The sequence below is a fragment of the Eretmochelys imbricata genome, chromosome 18, assembly GCF_965152235.1.
Source record: "Eretmochelys imbricata isolate rEreImb1 chromosome 18, rEreImb1.hap1, whole genome shotgun sequence".
Lineage (NCBI taxonomy): Eukaryota > Metazoa > Chordata > Testudines > Cheloniidae > Eretmochelys > Eretmochelys imbricata.
In genome coordinates, this window is record NC_135589.1 from 20,077,130 (window position 1) to 20,092,630 (window position 15,501).

At 48.7% G+C, this 15,501-nt stretch overlaps 1 protein-coding gene across 1 annotated transcript in view; it reads right to left on the reverse strand.

Annotated features, from left to right (window-relative positions):
- The window catches only part of MEGF6 (multiple EGF like domains 6), a 246,097-nt gene that overhangs the window by 12,151 nt on the left and 218,445 nt on the right, over positions 1-15,501 (reverse strand). Inside the window, exons 20-27 of the mRNA XM_077837239.1 lie at positions 13,299-13,430; positions 12,119-12,247; positions 11,544-11,675; positions 10,505-10,633; positions 7,967-8,095; positions 6,012-6,140; positions 3,491-3,619; positions 2,483-2,611 (exon numbers count right to left, since the gene is read on the reverse strand). Of these exons, the coding sequence (XP_077693365.1) occupies positions 2,483-2,611; positions 3,491-3,619; positions 6,012-6,140; positions 7,967-8,095; positions 10,505-10,633; positions 11,544-11,675; positions 12,119-12,247; positions 13,299-13,430 (1,038 nt within the window). The remainder of the gene's footprint in view (positions 1-2,482; positions 2,612-3,490; positions 3,620-6,011; positions 6,141-7,966; positions 8,096-10,504; positions 10,634-11,543; positions 11,676-12,118; positions 12,248-13,298; positions 13,431-15,501) is intronic.

Below are 15,501 nucleotides of genomic sequence, written 5' to 3' on the forward strand. Positions count from 1 at the left end.
CACAAGTACTCCTTTTGTTTTTGCGAATACAGACTAACACGGCTGTTACTCTGAAAACTAACTTTTCTAAAAAACAACCCCTAAAAAGAAGTCAAATAAAGGATTCTGACTTTTGGTGGCGATGGGGTAAGTTAGCAAGGCAAGTTAGCAAGTTAGATAGGCATTGCTGGGCTTTTTAAATCTTAATGTCAATATAGACAATGGTCTCAATGTAGTGAAATTCTGCCTACAGTGAGACAGAAAAAGTCCTGAATAGTTTCACTGCAAATCATCACTCTGGTTATGATGACCATTTGCTTCAAGCTGCCCTGTGAAAAGCAACAACTTGACTAGAGGAGGGTCATGCGCAGAGTTCTATATAACACAGTGACATGGACCTGTGATCTGGTAAAGTGCCTTGAGGCTGACTTGAATACCCAGCCAAAAGGATGGTGCCTGCCAGTCCCCAAAGATGGTGGACGGTTAAGTGAGATGTGTGTTTCACGTTACAGTACTCAAGGCTGTACTGAGGGTGCGCCAGGTCCAGTCAAACCTCTTCATGGCACGGATCTCATTCTCTGCTTTTCTCCTCAGACACAATAACCAGATGGCTAAGGTCCAGTGCAAATAAGTGAGGGTAACAAGCAGGGAGGCTATGGAACTGAGCAGACATTTGGAATCTTCCACTGAGCATTTGCTTCTGTGGGTAATTCTCTCCTGCACTTTCTAATTGGAAGGCGAAGCAGAATCATATACTGGTGTTGCTGGTTGCAATTTGCATCATGACACCATATCCAGGTCTGGAAAACACTAAAATAAATTTCACTGGCACCATCAGAATTCTGCTCTGGCCCCTCACGCACACTGGCCCAAGAGGAGCTCAATGCCACATAGCAGAACACTCGATATTCTGCTTGGAGAAGGCTCAGAAGCTTCTGAAGGTTCCGTTCAGAGCAGAATCCAAAAATTCAGATACTTTTCTTCTAACCATGAGGTTGGATACCTCACAAGAGCACATCTTGCTTTCATCGGAGTCTGAAATCCCCCAGAGCTGCCTTATACAGATCAATGGAATGCCCACAATGGGGGGTGAAAAATCAAGCAGATATAGAAGGGGTTCAGAGACAGATGACAAAAGCTACTAGAGCCCTGGAATGACCTGCTGTGTGAAGAGAGGCTGACAGGGAGCGGGACAATGCTACACATAATGTAATGTACACACAGCTCAGCCAGAGAGTGCATCAATGAAAGGGATACTCATGAAAGGGATACTCGGGAAGGAGAAGATTAGGATTTCTCAGCTTTGCAAAGCCTCAAACGGCTCTTGAAACTTGCCTGACCTTCGTCCCACATTAAGAAATGTTCCAGCAACATCATATTACAGGCCACAGTCTGCTTCCTGCTAATGATCCAGGGAACAAAGCAGCCACACCCCCACATTACCTATAAGAGCCCAGAACCAAAACAGTGACACAGTCAACACCTTGTAAATGTCAGGGCCTTTCCTAGCCATGCTGCTGAGGGTGGGAATGACTGCAGCAGACAAGTCACTCACGCCCACGGCTTCAGCTGATTACCAGCCTCAGTCTAATAACCCCTTCACAGTGGGCTACATTTGCTGTGGCTGCTGGGACTTCTGGGAGGGGAGGGGCTCCCCTTTGCTGATCTTCTGGGACTTGATCCAGTCCCTGAGGCTCCCCTTTCAACACTAGCTAATAGCAAAGGGATTGCCAGGGTACTTAGTAAAGTCTGTAGATAAGCTGAATATGAGGCCTGCGGAAGGCAGACCTAAGAGCTTGCTGGGGCTTAGGACAGAAGCCAGGCATTCTGGGTCTGCACAGCGGTGCCAGTAGCAAGTAAGCTCAGAAGCTGGAAAGGGGGAGGAGGGAAGGTGATCTGGAGCAGCATAAAGCTATTAAAGTCTTGGGTCAGGTGGAGGTTTTCCTATGACATTTCAGCGTCACCTTGCCTTCCATTGCCATCTGCTTCCATTGCCATCAGGGGCAGGCTGTGTATCCGTCTAATTCAGGGTCTGCTCCTGCAGGTTTGCCATTCACTTCACGGGGAGCAGGGTGACACTTTGGGATCTCTGGGAAGGGACGTGGCCTTTTCGTGACCGTACCGCACTGGGTACACGTAGGAAACGGCACCAGCAACGTTGCTTTTGTTCAGACCTTGAGGGGAGCACAGCGCCCGGCAGAATGAGTTCGCAAAGCTAAAACCATGGCCTGTTTTCTCTTAAGCTGTGCAAGCCAAATGTTGGGCCCTGTCACCTACAACAGATGCACCAAGCAAACTATCAGCTACCTCCAGCAGAGAGGACTTGTGCTTTTCTCATTGTATCAAAAGCAGCCTTTTAAAAAAAAACCAAGGTAACTACACTTCCCTGAACTTCAGAAAGGTTCCATCTGAGGGAGGGCTCAGGCCAGCCAAATCTGTTCCCTTGCCCTGGCAGGTAAGTAGAAGCTACAACCATTGGTAGGCTCCTGTGGCTTTCACTTACAGCTTTGGCACTGCGGCCCAGTCCAGCCAGCCCGGCAGATGCAGAGGCCTGTCTGACGGTCACACAGCCCCCTGTTGTGGCAGTCGCAGGCTTGCTGGCAATCCACACCATACCGTCCTTGCGCACATTCTAGGGGAAGCCAGAGAGTTGACTGAAGTGGTTTTAGAAATAGCACAATAGAATCTTAGTGCAGAAATACAAACCCACAACTCCCCCTTGGGGACAGAAAGTAAGGATATGTCTACACGAGATCTGGGAGCAGCCCCCAGCCTGAGTAGACAGACTTGTGCTAGCTTTGCTCGAGCTAGCATGCTAAAAATAGCAGTGTGGACATTGGCGCTCCGGTGGAGACGTGGGCTAGCTGCCTGAGTTCGAGCCTGCCCAAATCCCTGTGTCTGAGCTTGGGCAGCTAGCCCTCACCTTCCTGGGAGCTCCAGTGTTCACACTGCTCTTTTTTAGCGCTCTATCTCAAGCAAAGCTAGTGCACGTCTGTCTGCCCATGCTGGGAGGCACATTCCCAGCTGCAGTGTAGACATACTCTAGAGGGAGAATGCTAATGACCCTGCTGTTATCACCAGATTGTTCTAAGACTGGCGACTGGAGTTATGGCTCCATTGACCACTGGTTTTCCTCCCCTTGGGTGCAGTCTTGACTGAGCGTAGATTAGATTAGAGAGCACAGACACGTGCTGCGCCAGGCATCAAAACCATTAGGAACCAAACTCAAAATGTTCCGAAGCTGCATTGCTGCTTTTTGTTGGCAATGTGGTAGCCCCGTTTTCATTATATTTTAATATAAAAAATGGCTCAAACTGTGTTCCTTGAGCCTCAACAATGCTCCCCGCTATCCTTCTGCAGCCAAATTACCGTTTTCTTGCCATCCTGGGGCATGAAATGACTGAAGTGAAATTAGGGAAAACTTGTTGGGAGAGGGTTAAACGTGCAACAAACGTTCTGCAGGTTTCAACAGCCCGTGGTTAACAAGGCTGCTCCCACTCCTGTTGCTTACCCAGCTCACAAGCCAATCCAGTCCATCCTTCTAGGCATGTGCAGTGCCCCGTGACGGGGTCACACCTTCCGCCATTCCGACAGAGGCAGTGCTGGTGGCAGTTCGTGCCATAGAAACCATATGGACACGCTTGGGGAAAAATCAGGACAAAGACCAAAGTCAGAAAGCAGCTCGACACTAGGTTTAAAATGCAGAGATCAGGCCTGTCGTATCGTGGGAGGCAGTGGGGGTTAGGAGTAGACAGAAATGAAATGGAGCTGCTACCGCTAGAAATAAGTAACAAGAACACAATCCAGTAATGCCTGAGGGCTGCCTAGCTGGGTCCACAGGAAGGTTCTGCATTTTTACTTGCATATAAGAGGTGTCAGGTCACAGGGGACTGGCCTGGGGTGGGGAAGGGGAGGGAGAGAAACAGCAGAGAGGTGAGGGAGTCACGTGCATGGAAAATCTTCTCAGTACCGTAAACTCTCTCTTCTCTCCCACGCTTTCCCCACCCTCTGCGAGCTTCTCCACAGCTCCCACTTTAGCCATTTGGTGGTGCCTTGACCTCCTGAGCCCTGCCTGAGGCTTCCTCCCATTCCGTGTGCGCTAAGTAGGGATCACCTCCAGCTCCCACCAACTACAGACGTGTAGACACAAGCCTGGCTCCCTCTCTCTGTCCCAGTGCAGTGGTTCCAATGACACCAAGTGACCCCTCCGAAGCTCGCCAGGCAGGTGGGAACCTACCAACAGACACGGCAGGATATGTGGGCAGGGGCGGTGATGGTGGCATGAGGTCTGCCAGAGGGCGTGAGGTGGTGGGGGGTTGCAGACCACTCAGCCCCGCCCCACCCTGCCCCAGCAGCAGCCTGCTGCTCTCCTCCCCTCTCTCACTGCTGGGGGCTCCCCTGCTGCCCTGGACACCTGGCCAGCTGCAATCCCGTGTATTTTAAACCCGCCAGAGCCTGCAGGAGCGAGAGGCTCCAGGTGGGGCGGGGGAGGAGGGCAAGGAACACTGGCCCACTCCATGCCACGCTGCCATGGACACCTCCAGGGATGGAGCCAACCGAATCCTGCCGCCAACCCAGGTATGAGCTGCACACTCCCCTGGTTGAGCCACTTTTTGCCCTGGAAGGCCCTGTAATGTGACTCTTATGGGGGGCAGCAAAAAAAGGGGTTGGGAACCTCAGCTCTAGTCTGGGAAATGGCACATGGAGCCCAAAACAGTGAGTTTGAGGGAATGTATTAGAATCCTGTGTCCCACTAGAGAAGGTCTCAATAAAATGTGGCACTGCAAGTGAGTTGGAAGACTGGAGATTTATAGGAACAAGGAAGGTGGTTTTGGCTCACCATCTAAACACAGCTTGGCACAAGGCTGCTATAAACTTGGCTTTTCCAAAGGCCAGATGGGGGATGGGGGGTGTCTTTCATAACACAGTAAACTTGGAAGAAAAGAGCCTTGATGCTGAACTATGCTTGGCCTGTATTTTCATGCAAAAGCTTTGTTGCTAGTGAAGATATTTCTCTTCTCCTTCCTGCTCCTGCAGTGAGGTCCATAACCCCGTGCTTGCCACTTCACACGCTGCTGCCATAGAAACAAGCTGGGGTGTCACAAATAGAGCCTCCCAACATCACTGCAGGATCCAGTGGAACGTGCTCCTGTTTCTTGGGATGTCTGCGCCTTGCATAAGGAGGCTGTGGGATCAGTAACTTGATGACTTGAAATTTAAGCAACTCAATGGTCCACCAGATGCCTTTGGAGAGTGTTTAGTCCAGAACACACTGCATTACTTTTAAAGGGAGTTGTATGAATTTAGTGCCACAGGTTGGCAGCCAGTGACTTCAATCTTGACTTGCAGAACACCCTGCTCTTCCACATCTGGACAATGCTACCAAATTTCACTACCAAAGAACCATAGGATGGACGCAGTTGCCTTGGCAGAAGAACAACTTCTCTGTCGTTTACCGTAGTAGTCAAGTAAAACTGGTTATATCTGCATTATCTAAATTTCCTTTAGGGCTTGATTCTGCATGCTAAACCTCCAGCTGCCAGAAGCTGGGACTGGATGACAGAGGATGGATTATTCAAAATTGCCCTGTTCTGTTCCTTGCCTCTGAAGCATCTGGCACCGGCCACTGTCGGAAGACAGGATACTGGGCTAGACCATTGGGTTGACCCCGTATGGCTGTACTTATGTTCTTATATTATGTTAAGCTGCTGTAGGAACCCAGAAAAAGCACGTAATCACATGCTTAACTGTAAGCACATGTATAGTCCCACTGATTTGGGACTAAGTGCTTTGCTGGATCAAGGCCAGAATGCCCTTACTGAGAGTTAACATGTGCAGCACAAGTGGGGATGATTTGAACCATGATCCAGGCTCATCACCATGCCACCAGAGCACTCCACACAGCCAGCTGCCAGGCTGATTCAAACTACAGCTCACACAGACACTTGGAATTTTTTTTCCAATGGCTGATTTTTTCCCCACAACAAGGAAGACGACAGTCTGGAATAGGACATGACCACATGTTGTATTACCCTGCTGGCAGGTAGCTCCTGTCCATCCAGCCGCACAGAGACACTGTCCACTAACATGGTCACAGGTGGCATCATTAAAGCAGCTGCATGCCTGACTGCAATTCTCTCCATACCAGTGATCCTTACAAGCTGCAGGGAAACAGAAGTAGACACAACAACTAAGGAACAGGTATTAGTTACATAGACTTTTACTGCTGATTCAGAAATGCAGCTGTTTGGGAGAAGACAAAGGGGACGAACCCGCAACCTCACCAACCAAAATGTCACAAGGAGGTCAGGTTAACTGCCAGCTATGCCTGCTCATGAAAAGTGTGTGTGTTGTGTGTGTGTGTGTTTAAAAAAAAATTTGTTTACACTATCATGAGAAAATAACAGTCAGATTGTATATATGGTTGTAGTTCACAAATATGGACGTTATTTTTCCATGATATTTTGAAGGTAATCCATTAGGAAGCTGTTTTCACAGATGCCCCAAACCTCATTACTATCTGCAGTTATGGGCACAGAGACTGAGCCATTCAAAACTTTTGGAGGTAAACTGCAAAATAGACAAAATTTGCCCCCAAAATTTCCCTGAGATTGGGAGTCTGTTTCAGATAAATGCTGCACGATTCAGATCCAGGTCAAAAGTGTCTCTGAACTTCTTGCAAGATTTCTAGCCCACTTTTATAGACTGAAGAACAGGATTTCTCTGGGACTTTTGGGATTTCCTGATTATAGTCAGGCTAGATGCAGCACAAGAACTGCCCATTCTGGCACTTCCACATCTGGCCCTAGCTGAAATCTGGCAGTAATAGGCAGATGTAAAAATAAGAAAAGCTAACTCAGCATTTCCAAACCTTCCCATGGGCATGGGTTATAGAAAAGGGTTACGCTCTGGGGGGGCCATGGAGAGGGGAGCTTATTTTTTCTGAGTCAATTTACCCTCCCTGGCTGGCACAGCTGTTCTCAGCATCCAATAAAGAGCACAACTGAAATGAGAGAGAAGATGAAAAGTGGAAAAGACCTGTGGAAACAGCAGGCATCCGTTGAAGGTGAAAGCCATCAATGTCGCAGGAGACCCTGGTGCTGAGACCTGCCTTCAAACTACGTCTGAAACCCCACCTTCCTACTACTGCAGCAGTGCTCTGAGAATGAAGGATTTCATCACTGCAAGACTGAAGCAGGGTCTTTGATTATTTTGGCACAAGCACTTGCGTTGACTCTTCATACCAATGTGAAGGCAACAGCAAAGCTTTGTGTGTCACACAGGAAAGAAGCCTTTTTTCCCCCCTCCCTAATGTTTGTTTCACTAGCACAAGCTCCTAAAGAGCTGCTGGCACCTCATGAAAAGCTTTGATAAATATTCACTAGAGTGACAATTTCATCCTGGACAAAATCCAGGTGGAGTAATTACCTTTAGCCAATCTAAGCTTCCACAGCAGTTTCAACTGAATATGGGATTCCTATACATAGAGCCAGATCCTCAGCTGGTGCAAATCAGAGCAGGTTCACTGACTTCAGTAAAGCTATGCTGATATACACCACCTGAGATCTGGCCCATCGTCTGTAAATTACTTGGTGTTCTTCTGGATGGAAGGGCAAAACCCACCTTCAAAGCTGATCTATGTACCTGGTACGTCCCTTTTCAAGGGCTACTGTTCTCATGTAGTATCATCCGACAGGAGTGCCACCCAGGGTTTAACTCCTCAATCAGCATCCATCAACTCCTGCTGCTTACTCCCTCCCTGACATCACACTCCTTTCTGTGGCATGAAAGCAACAGAGGTGGGAATAAGCAGCAAAAGAAATGCAGACACCAATCTCTTTGGATCACGTGCCAGGACAAAGAAACAAGGATACTGTATGATTGACTGCAAGCTGTCTCTGACCAAGTTCATCTTCAAAGGCACTAGTGGTCTGCAAATGGGAATCCTCTATTGGGATAGATTTAATGGTATAACTTCGGCACCTACTCTGGTTACAGTTAAGGCCAATCCAGCCGGCGGGACACGTGCAGCGCCCTGTCACATGATCACAGCGGGCTCCGTTCAGACATGTGCAGGTTTTCTGACACTCCAGTCCATAAAATCCATCGGGACAGGCTGGGAAAACAGAAAAAGTCCAGAAATGTTTGTATAATCGTCGGTGTGTGCAGAAGGCTGGAAATCTCCCAAGGAAAGAGGGACATTATACAATAGCTCATTCTGCTAATAAAGTGCTTTGCAAATGGATTTGTAGCAACTTCATAAAAAATGTACACCCTTGCACCATGACAGGATTCAAACTTGGAACTGCAGGGTACTGCCATAAGAGAGCCATGTCCCACAGAAAGCAAGGGCTGGTTATTCGAGACACCTGTGTTAGTGCCCCAGATTGTCCTATCAAACAAGTTTATTTTTCTATATTAATATAACTATATTAATCAACACAGTATCTGAGAATTAAGCTGTGTTGACTGGTTAAAGCAGAGGACTAGGAGTCCAGATTTCTGGGTTTTGTTCCCCACTCTAGCTCACTATCTGTGGGTGAGCCATGCAAAGACTATTTACCACTTAAGTCTTGTTGCGAGGACCTTGTGCTAGCTCTTTGTGCATGGGTGAATTTCACCCTCAGATCTTGAGAAGTCATTTATCCTCTCTGTGCCTCCATTTCCCTATTGATATAAGAACGATACTGTGGGCTTGTCTACACAAACACTTAATTCACAGCAAGCTGGGGTGTGAATCTACCATGCACTCGCCTGCGTGTGGACTCTGCTGATGGGCAAGAACAGTTCCCTAGTGTACTTTATCTACCCCTCTTTGCAATGGTGTAGATCAAAGCACAGGAAGGAACTATTAGTATGAGTCAGCATGGTCCACATGGGAATAATGTATGGCAGATTCACACTGCATGTGTTGCAAACTAGAGTGTTTGTGTAGACAAGCCCTAAGTTGCAGGGGGTGAGGTTTCATTCATTCCTGTTTATAACCTGTTTGGAGATCCTTGGTTGGCAGCTGTTAACAATACTGTAAAACTCTTGTACTGACATATTACAAACTGGGCAGGAAGACTGGAGGAATGTTTGTTCCTGCATATTCAGTGCTATGGTTTATCCCACCTGTGTAGCGAGAACTCACTTCATGGTTCATTGGTGGGATACATTTCCTGTCCCATAAAAACTACAAATCCCCCCTTCGACCTTTCTCTTGTGTATTTAGGGCTCCAATCGGAGTGAGAACATAGCCAAGCGCTCATCTCAGGGCCTAATGGTCTCTTCCCTTTGGCTGTGAAATGGGCTCCCCTTCTGCCTTCCAGGGCTGCGTGGTTGCTGGCAGACTAAAACTCACCTCCTTCCCGTCTTGCACCCCCGACACAAAACTGTCGTCAAAGCAGCTGCCAGCTCTTGGTGTTCCCTTCGTAATGTGAGTGGGCTGTCCTCTAGCCATCACTAAGGAGGGGGGCGTGTTGCAGTATCCACCGTAAAACCATGGGGCTCAAAGCTGTACAGCAAAATCCTGGTCTGAACTGAAATGGCCTCTTCAAGGTCTCACTCAACTCGGGAGGGAGTTTTTCAATTATTTGGTTTTCACTGTATAAAACCCACGTTACTGTGCTTATTGCAGGTGGCTGTTTGCAAGGCGTGGAACTAGGGACATGCTGGAAAAGCAAAACTGGCCCAGGATTGTGACTAAGAGGAAAAGTGGTGCGTGGGGATTATCTGCTTCTTCAGTGATCTCCCTTGGGAGCAGACAAACATGTTAGTGTCAGTCTGAATCTTTGGCAAATCTCAGAGGATTGTTCAAAACTGCAGATGCTTTTGGTTAGTGAATTGTTTTACAAATACATTGATGGATGTTAAGGCTGTGGGGTTTAGCCACCATAATTAGAAGCTTTGGACCAGTAATGGGCTATTAGTATTGAGGTAGCCTAAAGACCCTAATCAAGGATGGGGAACTCATTGGACAAGCACATAATGACAAAGATGGTCCCTGCCCCAAGGCACTTACAGCTGAAGATGGGACTCTCCAAACGTTCATCAGCTTGATTTGGATAAATACCCCAAAGCTGGGACCTTTGACAAAGTACCCAACCCGCGTGGAGTGGGATACCTTGCTGTGAGATTGGTGTTCCTTGCATCTGACCAGGTTGGAGATAAGGTGAGAGAAGACTTTTGTTGGCTCTTTCAATCTTAGTGGGAAACAGGAAGTGCAGAGCTACCCTTTTCAAATGCATGCACCATGCAAAAATCAGATAGCCTTCATGCTGCCAGAACATACCCACATGCATGTGCAAACAGGGAGGCTCCTTGTTTACATGCACCATCATTCACTTGTTTGTATGAACCTGTTATTTCCAGAATTAAACTTTGGGGCCAGCCTGGGACAGTGCAATAATCCCCACAGCTCTGCTGGGTGCTTCTTGCCAACACTTCCAGTAGGAGGTCCTGCACAATTCCCAGTAACATGGAGACTTCATTAGACATGACAGGTTCCTTAGCTCTCCTTAAAGAGCAAAACCAGGGTACTCACCACGCTCACAGAATGTCCCGCTCCAGCCAGGGCTGCAAGTGCACGCCCCACTGACGTGGTCACAGACAGCTCCGTTGTGACACTGACACCGGTGTCGGCAGCTTAGCCCAAACCATCCTTCAGGACACTCTAGCAAATACAAGGCAACCAACGTTGACAAGAGTGTCCTTCCAATCAGGGTCATTTACGAGGCTACGTGGTGCCGCTGGTTCAGACCCTGCCGAGTGAGGGCAGCAGTGAATGAAAGCAGCGCTATCTGATGGCTGGTTGTTTGCAGTGGACTGGTGGTCTCTGCTCCAGGACTTAGGGAACAGATCCATGTCACCAAAACACCAATCACAGCTGGCACTCATTGGTAATACAGTAGAACCTCATATGAACGCCTCGGGAATGGAGGCTGTTCATAACTTTGAACAAAACGTTAGGGTTGTTCTTTCAAAAGTTCACAATTGAACATTGATTTAATACAGCTCTGAAACTTTACTATGCAGAAGAAAAATGCTGCTTTTAACCATCTTCATTTAAATGAAACAAGCCCAGAATCAGTTTCCTACCTTAGAGTCCTGACTGGCTTCGTATGGAGTAGCTCCAGAGCATCAGCCGGTGACTCCGTGACCCTTGTCAAATCTTTTTTTTTTAAACTTTCTCCCCCCGTTTTTTTGTAGCCGTTTACATTTAACAGAGCACTGTACAGTATTTGCTTTTTTCTTTTGGTCTCGGCTGCTGCCTGATCACATACTTCTGGTTCCAAATGAGGGGAGTGGTTAACCGGTCAGTTCGTAACTCTCGTGTTCTACCGCATCAGCAAAGAGACCAGGCCTGGGAAAAGAACGAGCCCCACCCCAACAGAAGTGCCATCATGGGGGAAGCTGGCCCTGCTTCTACCTGTGCTTTAACCGTTGTGGATAAGCAGAGGGCTTCACTCAGCACGGCTGCCAGGCCAGCATCTTTTCCTACCATAAAAGCTAATAGAGTTCAGCTTGGCTGAGCGCTCCAGCCTGGAACCCAAGGGCTAGACCAGCCTGCCGACAACACTCACTCTGATCACAACGGAGTCCCGTAGAGCCGGCTTCACAAACGCACTGTCCTGTCCTCATATTGCAACTTCCGTCACTGTTGCTGCAGTTGCAAGTGTTAGCACAATCTGGGCCCCAGTGGCCAGCGTCACAGGCTGAAACAGAGGAGAGACCACGCCGTGAATGGCAGTGCCCTTTGCTCAGCTGGGCAAGGACACGGGGGAGAAGGGGCTTTTCTTCTCTCCTCTGCATGCATGTGGCTTCCATCAATGGGCACGGCTTATTTGGGCCTAAGCTTTCGTGGGTAAAAAACCCCCACTTCTTCAGATGCAACTCCTCGTTGTTTTTGTGGATATAGATGAACAAGGTTATCCCTCTGATACTAGGAAATAAGGTAACACAGGGTACCACTGCATTTTGTACAGGGTCCTTTGTGCAGCTTGAATCCCCACAAAGGACACGGACGGGGAGAGGGAGGGCAGGTAGGCAGAGGGGCTGTGAGAGACAGTTGCACAGACAGAACGGAGACACATGAAAGCGAACATACACTGAGAGGTGCCCTCCACACAGTGTCCATGGCACACGAAGAGTACTGTACCTCTCCTGCAGTTATCCCCAGTCCAGCCAGGGGCACAGCTACATTTCCCTGTCACCGGGTGACAATACCCATCATTCCCACAGCTACATCTCATCTGGCAGCCTGGCCCAAACCAGCCAGCTGGACACACTGCAAGGGAAGAGAGATATTAAGAGCAAACTGCTGCAAACGGTGCAGTAGTTACATTTTTGACAGGCAGGTGTGGTGTTACACACCCTGATTTCCAGCATGGCTCTAGTGCAGGGCCATCAAGATTGGCCCAGCCACATGCTTTAAAAACCCTGCTTGCCTGATGCTCCCGCCTGGGCTGACCAGGTCCAGGAACCTGCCCTGAGGAGCTGCATTCCTTCTGGCATTACTGCTTCCTTCCGTACATCAGACAAGGAGGAGGATTAAGCCACTTACCTGCAAGCAGCTAGACTTTAGCTCCATACCACTGCCAGACCACAGAGGGATTGTCTGAGCAGAGCACTGGGCCCAAGGAACTGACTCACTGTGTGACTCTTGGCCAGCTGCACAACTTCTTGGTACCTTGGTTTCCCAGGTGTAGGCTACGTTTAAAATTTAGGTCAACATGGTGACATCAGTCAGGCACAGGTGTTGGAACTAAGGGTGCGGTGGAGGAGGGTGCTGCTGCACCCCCAGCTTGAAATGGTTTCCATCGTATATGGGGTTTGCACTTTGGGTCAATGGCTCTCCGCTCCCCCACTGTAAAAATGGTTCCAGCACCCCTGCAGGTAGGGGTGTGAGAAATGCACAGCCCCGGCTGACGTAGCTATGCCAACCTCACCCCCAACTCTGTCGACGGAAGCTACCATCACTTGGGGAGGCGGTGTTCCTACACCAACAGAAAAATCCCTTCTGTTGCTGTAGGCTGCACCTCCACTATGGGGTTACGGCACTGCAGCGACGCTGGTATAGTCCTCCTAGCGTAGACATAGTCCCTACAAAAGGGACCCGTGGTAGCTCGTAGGAGCTGCAAGGACACCAGCTAACGCCCGGCACTCCAGGATGTAAAATGCTAAGCGCTGTTTCTTCTTTAGCTCAGTGGTGACAGATAACCACAGGCTCAGATCAATAAGTAGGATAGTCCAGGCCACACCCGTAGGAATCCTAGTGATCACCACCCACGCGCATTCACTGAGATGGAACAAATCCAGCCTTAAATGTCCCCACTTACCCTCCTGGCAGCGACTGCCAATGTACCCAGGTGGACACAGGCAGGCACCCGTGGCCGGGTCACAGCTGGCGTCGTTCTCACACTCCAGGCAGATCTCCTGGCAGCCCACTCCCCAGCGGCCATCGGGGCAAGCTGAAACACAGACAGAGATGGATGCCAGAGGAATCTCCACTCATTATTCTAAAAGGCAGTTAGTGCTGGGGAAAGACGCCAGCTCCAGAGCCCTGGAGGATAACACGCTCCCTTTCTCCACAGAGCTGGTGTAGTAAGGGCAGGGAGAGGGCAAGCTTCTATGCAGCCAGTGCATGCAATCCCGCCTTGGAGAGGCCACCCCTGGGGATGGAAGCCATTCTGCTGAGAATACTAATACGGTGGCAATTAGTACCAATCGCAATGCGGACACCCGTCCACTAGGAAATGGCTGAAGACCACCATGCTGCCCACTCTACACCTTTCTCACCCTTGCTGTTACTGCTGCTCCTCACATCAGGGCCTGGGGACAGGAAAAGCAAATGCCACGAACAAAAGATGCCCCAAAAAGCACTAACGAGTTTTCAAATCTGTTTCCCCCCCACCCCCCGACCCCCATCTCTCATCCACCAGCCCACATTCCTGGACAGAACCCCACCCTCATTCAAATGCTTTCAGAGAGAGTATTCGCCCGGTTTACATTCTCCAGGGAGTTTTATTGTTATTTACTTTAAATTAAGCTTTTTTCCTTACTACCTGGATCCCTGGGTCCTACTCCAGAAAAGGGAGGGAAGCTAATGACATTAGAAAGGCAGCACTGAAGTCACACAGTTAAACTTAACAAGCCTTTTCTTCGCCCACCAGGCAATCTTTCCAGGAGTTTGAACAACGTCAATGTAAATGGGAACGAGCTGGGAAATCTGTTTCTTTGATTCCAGAGCATTCTTTCAAATATTACAGCCCTGGGGTGCCTGCAAGCCCTGGGAACCATGCCACAAAGCCATTTAAAAAGAACTAAAGAGACAGGTTTATTTTATTGTTTCTTTATGACTTAAGTGAGGCTTGTGCTCTCGTGATCTGAATTTCCTTTCTTTCAGTGTGGAGCTGGGGGACAGACTACACGCATCCCAGCTCTTGGGGCCAGTTATCTTTATGACAACGGAGTCTCTACGAATGCCATCATCCTGCACTACTCCTGTCTGTCTGGAATCTTCTTCCCTTACCAGCCAAAACGTTCTCTCTGCTGCACCGTTCCATACCGGGAGTGGAATCAGGTACATTGTCTCTACAAACTCAGCAATGCTGCCTCCCCCACAGCAAATGCTATTAATTCCTGAGCTGGTTTTCTGAATCCACTTTGCTTGTTCCATGCATTAGCAGGCTCTGTTTGTTTTCTTCACCTGTTTTGCTTGTTTTTCTTCTGATATTCTAGATGAAAAATGACAGTTTGTGTGCACAAGCCCTAACCCACCAGTTCTTCATCAAAGCCACATTGCTGGGAATCTCAAATGCCACTGCTTCAGAAAGAACAATTCATCCAGTGCCAGGGGATTTACAGTGACACAAAATTCCAGCCAGAGTTACTGAGGTCGAATAGGCTGAACCAAGTTTTCCCTAGCACTTGGAGTCTCTAGGCATCCCAAAGCAGCTGCTGAGTAAGGAGCTGAACATTCACAACGCACTGACTGCGTGCAGGCAGCTGGTGCACCTGAAGCCCAGCATCAACTATGTGAGGGACACACGGTAAAGCAGGCCAGCCGCTTACAGGCACTAAAAAAGGGCCTGATCCTGCATGCCTTCTGCATGATGCTGCTTTCCATCCACTCCCACTGGGTTCAATGGGAACTGATGGTGCTCAGCACTCCCCACAATGGCATCCTAAAATTGTAAGAGCTAACCACTTGCTTTTGCTGTGCATTGAGATAGGTTTGCTTTCTTGCCTGCTTTATGCAAGCACATAATTCTGCAACCTAGGCTAGCCCAAGCACTTTCCAATGTGTTTCTTGCTGCTTGATCTTATAATTAGTGAGTTCTGACCTGCTCCTCAGTAAGAAAATGTTTCAAGCAGGTGGTCAGCATTCAGGCAAGATGGTTTCTTCACGTTGCTAGACAGAGATCTTGCTCAGCATTCCTAAGATTTGCATTTAGTTCCAAAAAGGAGCCAAGAAGCTGAGAAGTGCTAAAGCTGAGTCAAGCATCCTTCTTAAAGTGATAGCAAGACCCTCCAATGGCT